The 14,074-nt window shown below is 42.4% G+C and overlaps 2 protein-coding genes across 5 annotated transcripts in view; one reads left to right on the forward strand and one right to left on the reverse strand.

Annotated features, from left to right (window-relative positions):
• The window catches only part of nid2a (nidogen 2a (osteonidogen)), a 99,785-nt gene extending 98,095 nt beyond the window's left edge, over window positions 1-1,690 (forward strand). For 2 of the 3 annotated variants that reach the window (XM_020500804.2, XM_020500806.2), the window contains 2 exons: window positions 157-269; window positions 1,200-1,690. In XM_020500804.2, coding sequence (XP_020356393.1) covers window positions 157-268 — 112 coding nt within the window. In that variant the 3' untranslated portion in view covers window position 269; window positions 1,200-1,690. The remainder of the gene's footprint in view (window positions 1-156; window positions 270-1,199) is intronic. The other variant, XM_020500805.1, reaches the window with a different exon arrangement.
• Window positions 1,585-11,635, reverse strand: rtraf (RNA transcription, translation and transport factor). Of its 2 annotated transcripts, none has more exons than XM_020500808.2 (8): window positions 11,319-11,635; window positions 10,499-10,623; window positions 9,326-9,425; window positions 8,738-8,815; window positions 7,923-8,011; window positions 7,559-7,627; window positions 5,520-5,568; window positions 1,585-2,079 (listed from the first exon to the last, which is right to left on the reverse strand). In XM_020500808.2, exons 1-8 carry the CDS (start codon window positions 11,377-11,379, stop codon window positions 1,925-1,927), a joined length of 726 nt encoding a protein of 241 aa, XP_020356397.1. In that variant the 5' UTR covers window positions 11,380-11,635; the 3' UTR covers window positions 1,585-1,924. The 2 variants fall into 2 exon arrangements, with proteins under 2 accessions (XP_020356397.1, XP_020356396.1); XM_020500807.2 differs by having other exon boundaries at window positions 8,738-8,824.
• Window positions 11,636-14,074: the final 2,439 nt, after the last annotated feature.

The raw sequence follows: 14,074 nt of genomic DNA on the forward strand, positions 1-14,074 counted from the left end.
GTCCCGCAAAATGTTGAAACATTGCCTTTAAATTTCAATCATACTGTAATGCCAAACTTCAGTACCACGGATGGAATCTAGCCCTCCATCACAGCTCTTCATTAGGGCACTTTGTTCAAACTTGAATATGCATTTGTTTTTCTGTGGTGTTTGTAGGGACGGAGTCATTGCTCTGAGTCGGGACAGCAGCCAGTTCACAGACGAGTACCTACCTGACCAGAGGTCTCACCTGTACGGCGTCACCATAGCTACCACCCACTGTCTATAAGGTAACAGTGTACATCTTTATAGCGTCCAGTCCATGTGGTCAACTTTTACATCAAGCTGCCTCATGCTACAGAAACATAATTATGTGGGCTCACACACAAATCTTGACTCATGTTATTGGTGATGTTCCAGGTTGTCTGTTTTGCAGTCGTGCTTGTGCATCTCAGAAGATTGCTATATCATATAAATTGATAACAAGACACTTTCCTCTAAATTGAAATCTGACAATCTGTGCAGCGCCTGCAAAACAATATGGAACACCAGCAATAGCATTCACCGTTGTCAGTGGTTTTACACATCTGGTGGAAATAAATCAGATGAACTGTTCCACTTGAATTGTACTGTATGGCTTATGCATTTTTGGGTGTCAGGTAAGATAAAATCTGTCTGTGTAGCCTGAAATGCTTATCTTTTTGCAACTCTGCAGATGAAGTATGGTCCCCAGTGTTAAGGCTCCCTGCTTTCTCACAAGCTTAGTTATGTGACAGTATCAGAGCGGACACCTGCAAAAAGAAAAAAAAAGACTGTAAAATGCCAAATAACAGAAGCATTACAAACAGCCTTGAAACAGAACCTGTCAAGTCGGAAGTTCCTCAGGGGGTGGGTAGAAGGCACCTGCTGCCAAATCACTGTACTTCAGACCTAGGTGACGAAATTTGACCGGTCCTCTCTTAGACATCAAAGCACTTCAAAGCCATAGAAATCTAGCGGCAAGAGCCCTATGAGATGACAGTCTTGCGTTTGTTGGGAGCACTCTTGAAATGTACAAAGAGGGGAATTTATGGAGATTTTTTTTTTAAATGACAAGTTTGGAAAGTAATGTTTGTTCTGTGACTGACGTTAGTTTTTTTTTTTTTTGCTGAGTGTGGGGTAGCCATCAAGGATGTCTGCTATCCTTCCTGTGGCCCTAATATGGTTGTCATCTGTTGCAGGGAGACAATGATAGAGACAATCGTGTTTATGGTGCTATTTTGGCAGGCTTGCCCGTGAGAACCCTTCCGTCGTACACTGCTACAGAGGCGGCGAAAGAAGACTTGCGATGGAGCAAGTATTCCACCAACCACAGCAAATTTACAAAACACCAACTGCGACTACCCCCCCCTCCCCGCAAAAAAAGTTTTGTACATTTGTTTTATACCTCATTTCTTACTTTCTACTGTATTTTTGTATGTGACTTTTTAAAGAAAGCCAAAGAAAATAGCTTTAAAATAAGATCTTTGAGCCACAAGTCCTGTTATAACTGTCAATGTGTATTGAATGAACACACAGCAATGCAGTATGAGTATTCTGTGAACTAATAAGAATTGTCTTCTCAAATCTGTTTTACCATATTTTTTTTTAATCCTTTTTTATAAGATGTGATATTTATAACAATAAAATGTGATTCAGGACTTAAACAGAAATGGGTCATTTCAGCAAAGAATCTGAGAACTTCAAAAAATCATTCATTTTCATAAAAAAAAAAAAAGGCTCCCCCCTCCAAAACAAGACAATTTAATTCCAGTCCTCCCAGCTCCTTATCAAAAAGGGGGAGGCGAAAATAGAATAAGAACAGGGTCCTGGGACCATGTATAGTTTGTGTGACTGGTACTGCTTTTCCACAGACTGCGTGTGTTGGGAGTTATAGGGCAGAGGTCAAGGGTTCAGGCAGGCCAGGTCATCTGCCGACCTTGCCCAGGCGGTGGTCTGTCTTGGGGTCTGCGATGATGGCCTGGACAGCTACGATAGCCTCGTTGATCCGGGTCTGCAGGTCTCGCAGCTCCTCAATGTGGAGCAGACGCAGGATCTGAGCCGCCTCGTTCAGGGTAGCGTCTGCAGAGAAAGGAGCAGCACACCATTTGGAGGCAGTGTTCCAGGACATGAGATTATGCTCAGTCAATGATCAAGGTCACAGTTGAATTCTTGTATGACTGTAGGAACACGTTGACAGGATTAAGGATGCATGCAATCATGCTTTTGTTTTCCCTAGGTTACAAATGCTGTGTAAAAAATAAATAAAAAGCCATTTGTAGTGGCCCGAAAAAAAATAAAAAAAACTTCCATACATACACTCCTGTTCAAAAGCTTGGGGTCACTTAGAAATGTCCTTGTTTGAAAGAAAAACATTTTTTTGTCCATCAAATTGATCAGAAATACAGTGTAGGTTCATGTTGTGAATTACTATTGTAGCTGGAAAAAGCAGATTTAAAAAAAAAATGGAATATCTACATTTATCAGCAACCATCACTCCTGTTTCCAATGGCAGGTTGTGTTAGCTAAAAAGTGGTTTCTGGCCATTTTGAGCCTGTAATCAAACCCACAAATGCTGATGCTCCAGATACTCAACTAAGTCTAAAGAAAGACAGTTTTATTTCTTTAGTCACCAGTTTTCAGCGGTGCTAACGTAATTGGAAAAGGGTTCTGTCATGATCAATTAAAATGATTAAAATTTAAAAAAAATAAAAATTTAAAATGATAAACTTGGATTAGCTAACACAACGTGCCATTGGAACACAGGACTGATGGTTGCTGATAATGGGCCTCTGTACGCCTATGTAGATAATCCATTCAGAAAATATAAACTCAGCAAAAACAAGAAACATCCTCACTGTCAACTGCATTTGTGTGTCAATATTTGTATAACATAAAATTCAACAGACAAACTGAGCAAGTTCCACAGAGATGTGACTAACAGAAATGGAATGTGTCCCTGAACAAAGGGGGGGGGGTCAAAATCAAAAGTAACAGTCAGTATCTGATGTGGCCACCAGCTGCATTAAGTACTGCAGTGCATCTCCTCCTCATGGACTGCACCAGATTTGTCAGTTCTTGCTGTGAGATGTTACCCCACTCTTCCACCCAAGGCACCTGCAAGTTCACATACATTCCTGGGGGGATGGCGATGGCCCTAGCCCTCACCCTCCAACCCAACAGGACCCAGACGTGCCCAATGGGATTGAGATCCGGGCTCTTCACTGGCCATGGCAGAACACTGACATTCCGGTCTTGCATGAAATCACACACAGAACGAGCAGTATGGCTGGTGGCATTGTCATGCTGGAGGGTCATGTCAGGATGAGCCTACAGGAAGGGTACCACGAGGGAGGAGGATGTCTTCCCTGTAACGCACAGCGTTGTGATAGCTTGTCGTCATTGCAGGCACAGTCCGATGATGCAGTGACACACCGCCCCAGACCATGACAGAACCTCCACCTCCAAAAATCTAACCCGCTCCAGAGTACAGGCCTCGGTGTAACGCTCATCCCTTCGACAATAAACGCAAATCTGACCATCACCCCTGGTGAGAAAACCGCGACTCGTCAGTGAAGAGCACTTTTTGCCAGTCCTGTCTGGTCCAGCAACGGTGTGTTTGTGCCTGTAGACGACATTGTTGCTGGTGATGTCTGGTGAGGACCTGCCTTACAACAGGCCGACAAGCCCTTAGTCCAGCCTCTCTCAGCACTGATTGAGGGATTGTGTGTTCCTGGTGTAACTCGGGCAGTTGTTACCATCCTGTACCTGTCCCGCAGTTGTGATGTTTGATGTACCGATCCTGTGCAGGTGTTATGCGAGGACGATCAGCTGTCCGTCCTGTCTCCCTGTAGCTCTGTCTTAGGCGTCTCACAGTACGGACATTGCAATTTATTTATTGCCCTGGCCACAACTGCTGTCCTCGTGCCTCCTTGCAGCATGACGAATGGCACATTCACACAGATGAGCAGGGACCCTGGGCATCTTTCTTTTGGTATTTTTCAGAGTCAGTAGAAAGGCCTCTTTAGTGTCTAAGTTTTCATGACAGACTACCATCTGTAAACTGTTAGTGTCTGAACGACCGTTCTACAGGTGCATGTTCATTAATTGTTTATGGTTCATTGAACAAGCATAGGAAACAGTGTTTAAACAGTGATTTTTACAAATCATCTTTGAAAGACAGGGTCCTGAAAAATCTGCCGTTTCCAGCAACAAGTTATTTACAACATTAACAATGTCTATACTGTATTTCTGATCAATTTGATCTTTTAAATGGAACCCCCCAAAAATAAAAGAGCATTACTTTCAAAAACAAGGACATTTCTAAGTGATCCAGAACTTTTGAACGGCATTGTACACACCTCTCGGCATGTACGTACAAATCCTGCACTGACACAGCTTGCTTATGTTGACATGACAGGCCACTTCAAACAGTGGTTCACAGGAAAATGTCACTCGTCTCCACTGACACATTCCATGTCATTTTCTTTGCCCGGATGCATCTCCAACAGATCTGGATCAGATCTCGACTATGAGATGGCCCTAGCAATCCTACTAAGTACTACATCAACAGTAGTCAAGATAAATTCCATTACTATTCTGTCAATCATATCAATAGGACAGAACGGGTTTGCCATGGTGCCCTAGGGGGCAGCCTAGCTGGGCTGTTAGCTCCTGCAAATGTATTGTTAATTTTATTATGTTGTTTTAGGAAGATAGCGATCACACAAATCTCGTGATCTGAAATCGTATTTTCAAAATAATAAATCAATTATTAGATTGATTGCACTGCTAGCTTGCTTTACAGCTAGCTTTGTCAATGCAGTTTTGATTTGGGGAGCTCATACCGGGGATGTCCTTTTGAGGTGTCGGACAGCTTGGACAGACTGTGTTGAATCGTGTCGCTGTAATGGAAGCCTGCTACATTGGGACTGGGAGACAATTCAGCCTGGAGAACACCACTGGAGATTACTCGGACTGAGGAGGTACGGGATGCGATTCAACTCAGCGAGGGTGGCTAAGCAGTGGAAAGATTTGCAAGGCAAGGCGGAGCCAGGCTACTCCCAAGTAGTTGCAACCAACGTGGTTTGGACAGGGAAGAAAGCTGGCTGGCTAGTTCGGCAAGCTATTCCCAAGGAGAGCAACCACTTATCTGGAGGACTATTCAAATGTGTTATGTTTTGGTCTTTGCAGTATTTCATTATTTGGGCCATGTGATACTTACTGCAATTCAGCTTTTGGCTGTGATTGTGTAACATGTTTGAAGAGGACCACAATGGAAATACGTTTTTTACTTAAATGCATTGTATCCTCATGTTTGTATTGCGTTTTATAATTGTCAAATAAAAATGTGTAGAGACTTATTATAATAATCGTCTTGGGCACAACAGGGAATTGACAGCGTAAGCATTTGCAGTTACAGAAGTACTTCAAAATGTCATTTAGGGACTAGTTCCTTAATACACTGCCGTTTGAAACGTGTCCGTGTGCATTACTTAAAATACTCGACTGCGAGCACTCACCTCCAGTATCAAAGCCGAGGATGTGTTTGTCCAAGGCCACGGGGAGACCCTTGAGGCAAAAACAGGAAGAGACATCACAGCAATTAGGGGACACAGGAAGTGCCAATATACAGCCGTCCTCTTAAAATAGCGTAGCCACGGAGATGACTTCCAGACCACTGCACACAGGCCTTACCCATCACACTCTTAGGCTCTATGTACAGTGCCTTGCAAAAGTATTCATCCCCCTTGGCGTTATTCCTATTTTGTTGCATTACAACCTGCAATTTAAATTGATTTTTATTTGGATTTCATATAATGGACATACACAAGTCAGAAATTGGTGAAGTGAAATGAAAAAAAACTTGTTTCAAAAGAAATCTCAAAAATAAAATAAAACTGAAAAGTGGTGGGTGCATATGTTTTCACCCCCTTTGCTACGAAGCCGCTAAATAAGATCTGGTGCAACCAAATACCTTCAGAAGTCACATAGTTAAATAAAGTCCACCTGTGTGTAATCTAAATATCACATGACCCATCACATAATCTCATATACATACACACACCTGTTCTGAAAGGAAGGCCCCAGAGTCTGCAACGCCACTAAGCAAGGGGCACCACCAAGCAAGCGGCACCATGAAGACCAAGGAGCTCTCCAAACAGGTCAGGGACAAAGTTGTGGAAAAGTACAGATCAGGGTTGGGTTATAAAAAAAATCTGAAACTTTGAACATTCCACAGAGCACCATTAAATCCATTATTTAAAAAAATAAATGGAAAGAATATGGCACCACAAACCTGCCAAGAGAGGGCCACCCACCAAAACTCACAGACCGGGCAAGGAGGACATTAAATCAGAGAGGCAACAAAGAGACCAAAGATAACCCTAAAGGAGCTACAAAGCTCCACAGCGGAGATAGGAGTATCTGTCCACAGGACCACATTAAACTATACACTCCACAGTGCTGGGCTTTACGTAAGAGTGGCCAGAAAAAAGCCATTGCTTAAAGAAAAAAAACAAGCAAACACATTTGGTGTTCACCAAAAGGCATGAGGGAGACTCCCCAAACATATGGAAGAAGGTACTCTTTTTGCCATCAAGGAAACCCAACACCTCATCACCCCGAGAACTTCATGTTCAATGTTTTTCCCCCCCATCGGCAGGGACTGGAAAAATTGTCAATTGAAGGAATGATGGATGGCGCTAAATACAGGGGAAATTCTTGAAAGAAACCGGTTTCAGTCTTCCAGATTTGAGACTGGGATGGAGGTTCACCTTCCAGCAGGACAATGATCCTAAGCATACTGCTAAAGCAACACTTGAGTGGTTTAAGGGGAAACATTTAAATGTCTTGGAATGGCCTAGTCAAAGCCCAGATCTCAATCCAATTGAGAATCTGTGGTATGACTTAAAGATTGCTGTACACCAGCGGAACCCTCCAACTTGAAGGAGCTGGAGCAGTTTTGCCTTGAAGAATGGGCAAAGAATCCCAGTGGCTAGAAGTGACAAGATTATAGAGACATACCCCAGGAGACTTGCAGCTTTAATTTCTGAAAAAGATGGCTCTACAAAGTATTGACTTTGGGGGGTGAATAGTTTTGCATGCTCAATTTCAGTTTGTCTTTTTGTTTGTTTCACAATTTTTTATTTTGCATCTTCAAAGTGGTAGGCATGTTATGTAAATCAAATGATACACACAACAACAAAAAAAATCTCAGGTTGTAAGGCAACAAAATTGGAAAAATGCCAAGGGGTGTGAATACTTTCGCAAGCCACTGTGTCAAGTGTCTCAGAGTAGGAGTGCCCCCACCCCTGTCCATATAATTTTATTCATTGTGATTTAAAAAAGGCTAAACTGATCCTAAACCAGTACTCAGATGTTTTGTACACTTGAGTGTGCTTGCCTTGTGCAAATGGTCCCAAAAATACAAAACCCAGTCCTGTTTGGACCCAGTTCTGAAATATTGTGGGCATTCTTTCAGATCACGTTTTAAAACCTTTGTCATTTTGATGAGGCCTAAATGTGTAGGCGGGAGGGTGGATCTGCCTCAGTATCTCACCTCTTTAGACTGCCTGGCCTTGGCTATAGCTTCTGGGGTCAGCCTCTCTTGGATAAGGATCCTTATAGCCTGTTGGACAAGTAGAATAACCACACCATTGCTACCAAATCTGCACAGGGTCATCATTTACAACATGGTCATAAGAACTGAGTAAAACCCTTTTCACAGTATAGTGCCAATCCGAACTGGCTCTGATATTTTCATTTTACATTGTCCTTTCCAGCAAGGTTCCAGTAACTATGGTGGGTGCGTAACTAGGCCATCGCACTACCGCTAGGCACAGCTTGGCTCAGTAGTGTGAAAAGGGCCTTAGTACATTTGTCCCACTTCATAGACATGGTGCTTGATGGCTGCTGGTTCTCACCTTCAGCATGACCAGGTAGTCGTCGTGACGCTGGATCTTCAGCATGTTAGCCAGGCCCATCACGCCAGCCTTAAAATCTGGGTTGTTGCCTTGCGGAGCAAGAAGGGAATACACCCAGTCACCTTAACACTATACATATCTACCCCTACCACTCCAGTATCCCTGCACATTGTGAATATGGTATTCACACTGACCCTGTACATTCAGTAGCTTACTTTCTTGTGTTCTTCTCATGTCTATTCCTTGTGCGTTTGTGTTCTACTTTACTTTATAGTACTACAGATATTGATTACTGCATTGTTGTGAAAGAGTTAATCATTTCACTGTATTTGTGCAAGTGACAATAAAACTTGAAACACTTATTTTCAATACAGCATGGGCCTGTTGACATTCATAATGTCAGCTGGAGTCACAACTGTCCCTGTTGGTTTGATTCTCATCTTGTTTTGCATGGTAATCAAACAAAAGATAACCATATGTAATCACTGGGAATAAACCATCTTCAAGGGAAGTCGAGCCTAAGCAGGCCAGTTAGGTAATAATGAGCATAAAGCAAAGGAATGGTACCTACGCTAGAAGAGTAGCTAGTGAAAGGCACCACATAATCCTGAGGTATCCAATGTTTCTAGTCACCACTGTCAGCATCTACAATCCCATAGCAGTGGGAGGTTGCTGTGTGCAATGATGATTTTATCACAAAACATGAGGGATAGAGGAAGAGGAGTGAAGAGAGGATGAGAGAGATGAGTAGAGGGGTAAGGGGAGAGAGGAGGATAGGCATTTAGAGGAATAGATGAAAGAGTGGTTAAGCTCACTGTCCAGATGGATGAGTGGATCCGAGGGTTTCTCCGCCTTGGTGGCCGTGGCTGGCGGACAGTTCTTGTACTTCTCAACTGGGGAGCCAGTGGGACACACAACATCCAGAAAGTGACCACTTAGTCCATGCCCCCCACTTATTACATACTACTTAACTGCTTTTACAACAAAATACTTGCTTTAATAGTGTGTAAACTCGGTCATTTAACACTCCTGGACACTAACAACAGTGTATGGCAACAGAGGGTGGAACCACAATTAGATTATCCCTCTAACCACTAGGCAGGCAGTCTAGTGGTTAGAGCATTGGACTAGTAACCGAAAGGTTGCAAGATCGAATCCCCGAGCTGACAAGGTAAACCCACTGTTCCTAGGCCTTCATTGTAAGTATGAAGTTGTTCTTAACTGACTTGCCTAGTAAAATAAATGACACCTTATGGTGGAGCAGTCAAAGTTAAAATTGCCACTGTTAATACAATGCTACCATCTAGTGGCTGACATTCAAAGTACCAAATCACACCTAGGAAAATAACACTAGTCCCTTCAATAAATCAAGAGATATAAGGAGTAAATGGATGGTACAGTACCATTGTCTCCATACTCGAACCGAACTGCTAGACCCAGCAACCAGTCCACCGACTCCTGTCTCTCTTGGACACTGAATGGGCAGTTTACATCTTGAAGATACTACGTAGAAAACAGAAAATCAAGCTCATGTTAAGAAGGGAGAAAACTTGTCAGTGTGCCTTACAGAATATGACCCAGGGTACTTTGAATACAAGATTCCTGAGACCATAACCGTGATACAATCTTCTTCAAAATGGTTTAGTCCATCGGAGTGGTGTCGTTACTAGCTCTCACCAGGTAGCTCTTTAATTCAGAGCTTGTGTATTCATCAGCGCTCACCGTAAAACTAAAAAAAAGCATTGGACAAATGCATGTAGGTCCCTCCCTGTTTGCTCTCGTTTGGTTCCTATTGAATACACCGCAGGTGAGACATGGCTGACCAATTGTTTTCAAATGCCGCCATTCACATTTCATGAAAAAAAATGGTAGTTTCTCCTTGAGCAGCATGCCTTACCCAGAGGAACCTTACTGTCCAGACTCATCACACTGGGGAACTATTCAAGCCTGGAGACAAAGGTTTCTGATGCAAGCGCTGACATGTGCTATGTCTCAAGAGTCTTTCCTCATCCCTCATTTTCCTGGACAGAAAACGGGATGGTAACTTCACAACCCCAATGGAGGTTCTCCAATGAAAGAGAGCGTCACAGCTATGGAGACCAGTGATTAGGCCGGTAAATCGGATTGCTTTCAGCATTCTAGGATGATTAGGTCTACAGACTAATCCTGGGGCGTGTTCAGCAGGACGTTTTGGAATGTTCAGATAGAAATATGTCATGTAGAACAAACATTCATGTCTGCTCTATTCATGGGATTTCCATCTGCAACACTTGACACCATTTGGCCTTGGACTGGCTCTATTGTTTTGCCTGTGATGTAAACGGTTAGGGAAGGGGTTGAGAACAGATCCTCCTAGATACGCTCATAAAGTGGAAAAAATAACCCAGTTCAGTAAGGAGACAATTATGAAACATGGAGATACTACGTGAACTTGCACAATAATAAAAAACACAGATTTTCGTTTTCCATCGCAACTGTGTTACAGTGCGCCCTACTGACGACAATCCAGGTTGTAATTTCTCAGATGTAATATGAACAGACCTTTGACTGACCCTGCAGCAAGTCTTGCTGCTCACCTGCTCAAAGGACTTGGGCCATTCCGAGCTGGGGATATTTCTCAGGTTGCCCCGGTCTTCAATTTTGTAGTGTCTGATTTTCTGGTCTTCCAGCCACACAATGAAATTCCTGAACTCTGTCTCATCTGTGCAAAGCAGAACATGAAGACAGTGACACAATAACTAGATGCACAAATAGTGGTAATAATAGATTTCCTGTGTTAAATTATAGGCTGTGTTATAACTGGGGAGCCAGTGGGAATAATATGTGTTATGTAATAAGGACAAAGATAAAGCACTCACATTTATTTATTTTGAACTGGCAGAAATTCGCACAAGAAAATTCTGTAAAATTCCTAAGACAATTCACTTGTAATATACCAACAAGGAATAGAGAGAGTATCACTTTCAGATGCCACCCATAGCCTAGCTAAAGTGAGCTAATTATCTAACATTACCTAGTTGCGTTCTCCGTCTCCACTGCCTCGCTGGCACTGCTGTTAGTAAACTAGCTATGCTAGTTAGCCAACTATCTGGCTTAGCTAGCTCCCAAAAAGCTAGTTAGCTTTGCAAATGCACAAAACCTGGACCACCTAACAAGACTCACGGGTTAATAGTGTTGGATTATTGAACACAGCTAAAATAAACAAAACATGCATACATATTACAGACATGGCTGTATCGAAATGTTTTAGACTAGAGTAACATCAAAAGACGGTACGGTAACAACTAACGTTAGCTAGCTAGATGCTACATATTCTGAGCATGGCCATGGGTGGCTCTGAAAGTGCACGTCATTCACTTGCAGATAGCTTGCTTATCGTGGTTTTGTTATAGCTACCGTTGCAGTCAAATCCAGAGGGGTTATGGTAATCCAACGCTGTCAGTTTTCTTCGAAACATTTTGTCAAGTGGTTCTACCTTTATAGGTCACAAACAGTGGAACTCCTAGCAGACGCACAGAGTTCTTCTGTGGGTTTTATGGCGGACTACGACCCAACAAGGTGTATTGCCGCCACCAACTGGACGGGTTGAAATCAAAATAAGGTAAAAAGAAAATCCATACATTTAATTTAACCTGGCAAGTCAATTAAGAACAAATTCGTATTTACAAATAACGGCCTACCCCGCCCAAACCCTTCACCACGACGACGCTATATCAATTGTGCGCTGCCCAATGCGACTCCCAATCAGGCTGTTGTGATAAAGCATGGAATCGAACCAGGGTCTGTAGTGACACAGATGCAGTGCCTTTGACCGCTGCGCCACATGGGAGCCCACATACATGATAGGGAAACTAACACCTACATTTAAAAAAATAGTACATTGACAAAACAAAATTAAACTCCCACTTCTTTCTTCTTTCAATTCTCCATATGTCCCTTCTCAGGCTCTAGGGCCTGAGAGGGTGCTACGGCTTGTGATAATATTCCATATAACTCCTTCGCAGAGAAATCTTTCAGCCCCAGGAACCGTTCTGCCACTTCCACAATGATTTCTATCTTCCTGGACTTTCTCTCCACCTTGGCAGTGCAATTTATCACCATAGCTATAAAGGCCACCTTCTTAACCTTTAAAATGTCAGGATCCAGCTGGTGAAAGGCAACCCCTGCAGCCTGCAGTGAAGATCTATCCACCACTATGGATTCTTCAAGTGCACCATTCAAACCCTCAACCCTTTTATTTTTTAACAGCTGCTGCATATGATATGCTCTGGATAGCGCTGACTTTGGGCATTCGAAAGACGTGGCTTCATGGTTCCCACCACAATTGCAACACTTTTATAACGCATATGATATTTTCTACAACTCAGACATTTCGGCTTCTCCCTTCTGCAAACACTTGAAACATGACCAAAAGCTTTAGAATGATCGCAATTATCCCACTGGTCTTGGGATAAATGCTCAGACTCTGTAGTTAATATACCCTAACTGCACTTGAGTAGGGAGAGACCTTCTATCAAAAAACAAAAGAACATATAAACTCTTAATTTTTCTTCATTCACCACACGATTCATCCAAAGTGCATCAATCACTCCAGGAATATTTTTCATCTCTTAAACATCTACTTCCTACGAGACTCCAGATATAACCCCCTTGAGGGGTGCCCTGTTCCTAAGAGACATACACGACACTTAAAACTTGTAAAATTGGGTGAGACGCAACACACGTTTATTCTGATCCTACGAGACACAAAAAAATCGAAACAAGCCCGCCTCTCGTGATCCTCACAACCTTCACTCTACCCAGCACTCTCGCCACCAATTTGGATATCTCAAATGGATTCCTCAAGATTGGGAATTCGATCAGCTGCTCCTGATTTACAAACTATACTCCTACAAGATACGAAGTGACATTCTCATCACTGTTATCTACTTCGCTGTTTTCCTTTATTTTGGACAATGTTCCAATTCTTCTTGATTCTACCACCATTAGATTCAGAATCTACTTCATCATCTGCTTCAGCCAGCTTTCCAGAAAATCCTTTCTCGTTGTCCCACCTCTGCTACACACATCAACAACCCATTAGGGCATTTGGAGAATGGGCGCCTGTGATCCTCTGGAAAACAGAGTTCTTCTTCTTCTTTAAAGTTTTATGGCAGACTAAACCTATTGTTGTATTGCTGCCACCTACTGTACAGGGTATTGAAACAAAAGCAAATATATATATATATTCCATTGAGGGGTGGGGGAGGGGGACCAGAGATAATACAAAATACAAAAGTCTACCTTTTTGACAAGGAACTACCATTACTTATTCAACTTCACTCCTTTCTTCCGCTCTTCTCGCCTCCAGATAGGAGACATTCTGGACAGCTCTTATTCTTGCCACCTCAATCTCCTTCACCCTAACAGGACACTTCAGAAATTCAGATGCATGTTCACCACCACAATTGCAGCATTTAGGCTCAGCTGGCATGTAATACTCCTCCCGTCTACATACACTTGACACATGACCAAATAATTTACATTTATCACACTGCATGGGTTTGGGCATCCAACCCAAATACACGTAAGAAGTGAGAGACTCTTCATTTAAAAAAACAATAGAATGGATGGACTGGGCTTCCACACTCCATCCACCATGTGAGTTAGTCATTGTGCACCAACCACTTGATCCAATTCTTTACGTATATCCTTTGAATTTACTTCTAGCGCCACCCCAGAGATAACACCCTGCTTTGAAGATCCACACACGACACATTCCAATCCAACATTTTGATGCGCAAAGCAAAGCAAGCAAGTTTCATAGAAACAAAAAAAAACTATTTCTCGTTATTATCATCGATGCCACCTCATCCACAATCGGCCTTCTAATTCTCATCATCCCTCAATAACTTCAAGCGAAGACTTGCGGGTCAGCCTCATGAACCAAACTACTCAGTAATCTCCTCCATATAACCTAACTCTCACACACACTCACATGCAGACACACATTTAAACAAAACAAATATTTTTTTTTCTTGTGATTACTGATAAATTCATTTATACATTTATAATTAGTAGGTTTTGTTAACTTTTTTATTTTTGTATTGTATATTTTTTATTTATTTTTGGTGTGGTTTTCATACAAGCCCTTGGGCTTCCAACCACACCAG

Source organism: Oncorhynchus kisutch, linkage group LG14 (assembly GCF_002021735.2).
Source record: "Oncorhynchus kisutch isolate 150728-3 linkage group LG14, Okis_V2, whole genome shotgun sequence".
Lineage (NCBI taxonomy): Eukaryota > Metazoa > Chordata > Actinopteri > Salmoniformes > Salmonidae > Oncorhynchus > Oncorhynchus kisutch.

Excerpts from the sequence above, each read along its gene's own strand:
- rtraf (XM_020500807.2), bottom strand. The coding sequence starts at position 11,379 with ATGTTTCGAAGAAAACTGACAGCGTTGGATTACCATAACCCCTCTGGA. Across the intron at positions 8,012-8,737 it reads TCCACTCATCCATCTGGACA|GCAACAACCCAGATTTTAAG; the intron begins GTGAGCTTAACC and ends TTGCTCCGCAAG. Across the intron at positions 7,628-7,922 it reads ACTACCTGGTCATGCTGAAG|GCTATAAGGATCCTTATCCA; the intron begins GTGAGAACCAGC and ends CTTGTCCAACAG.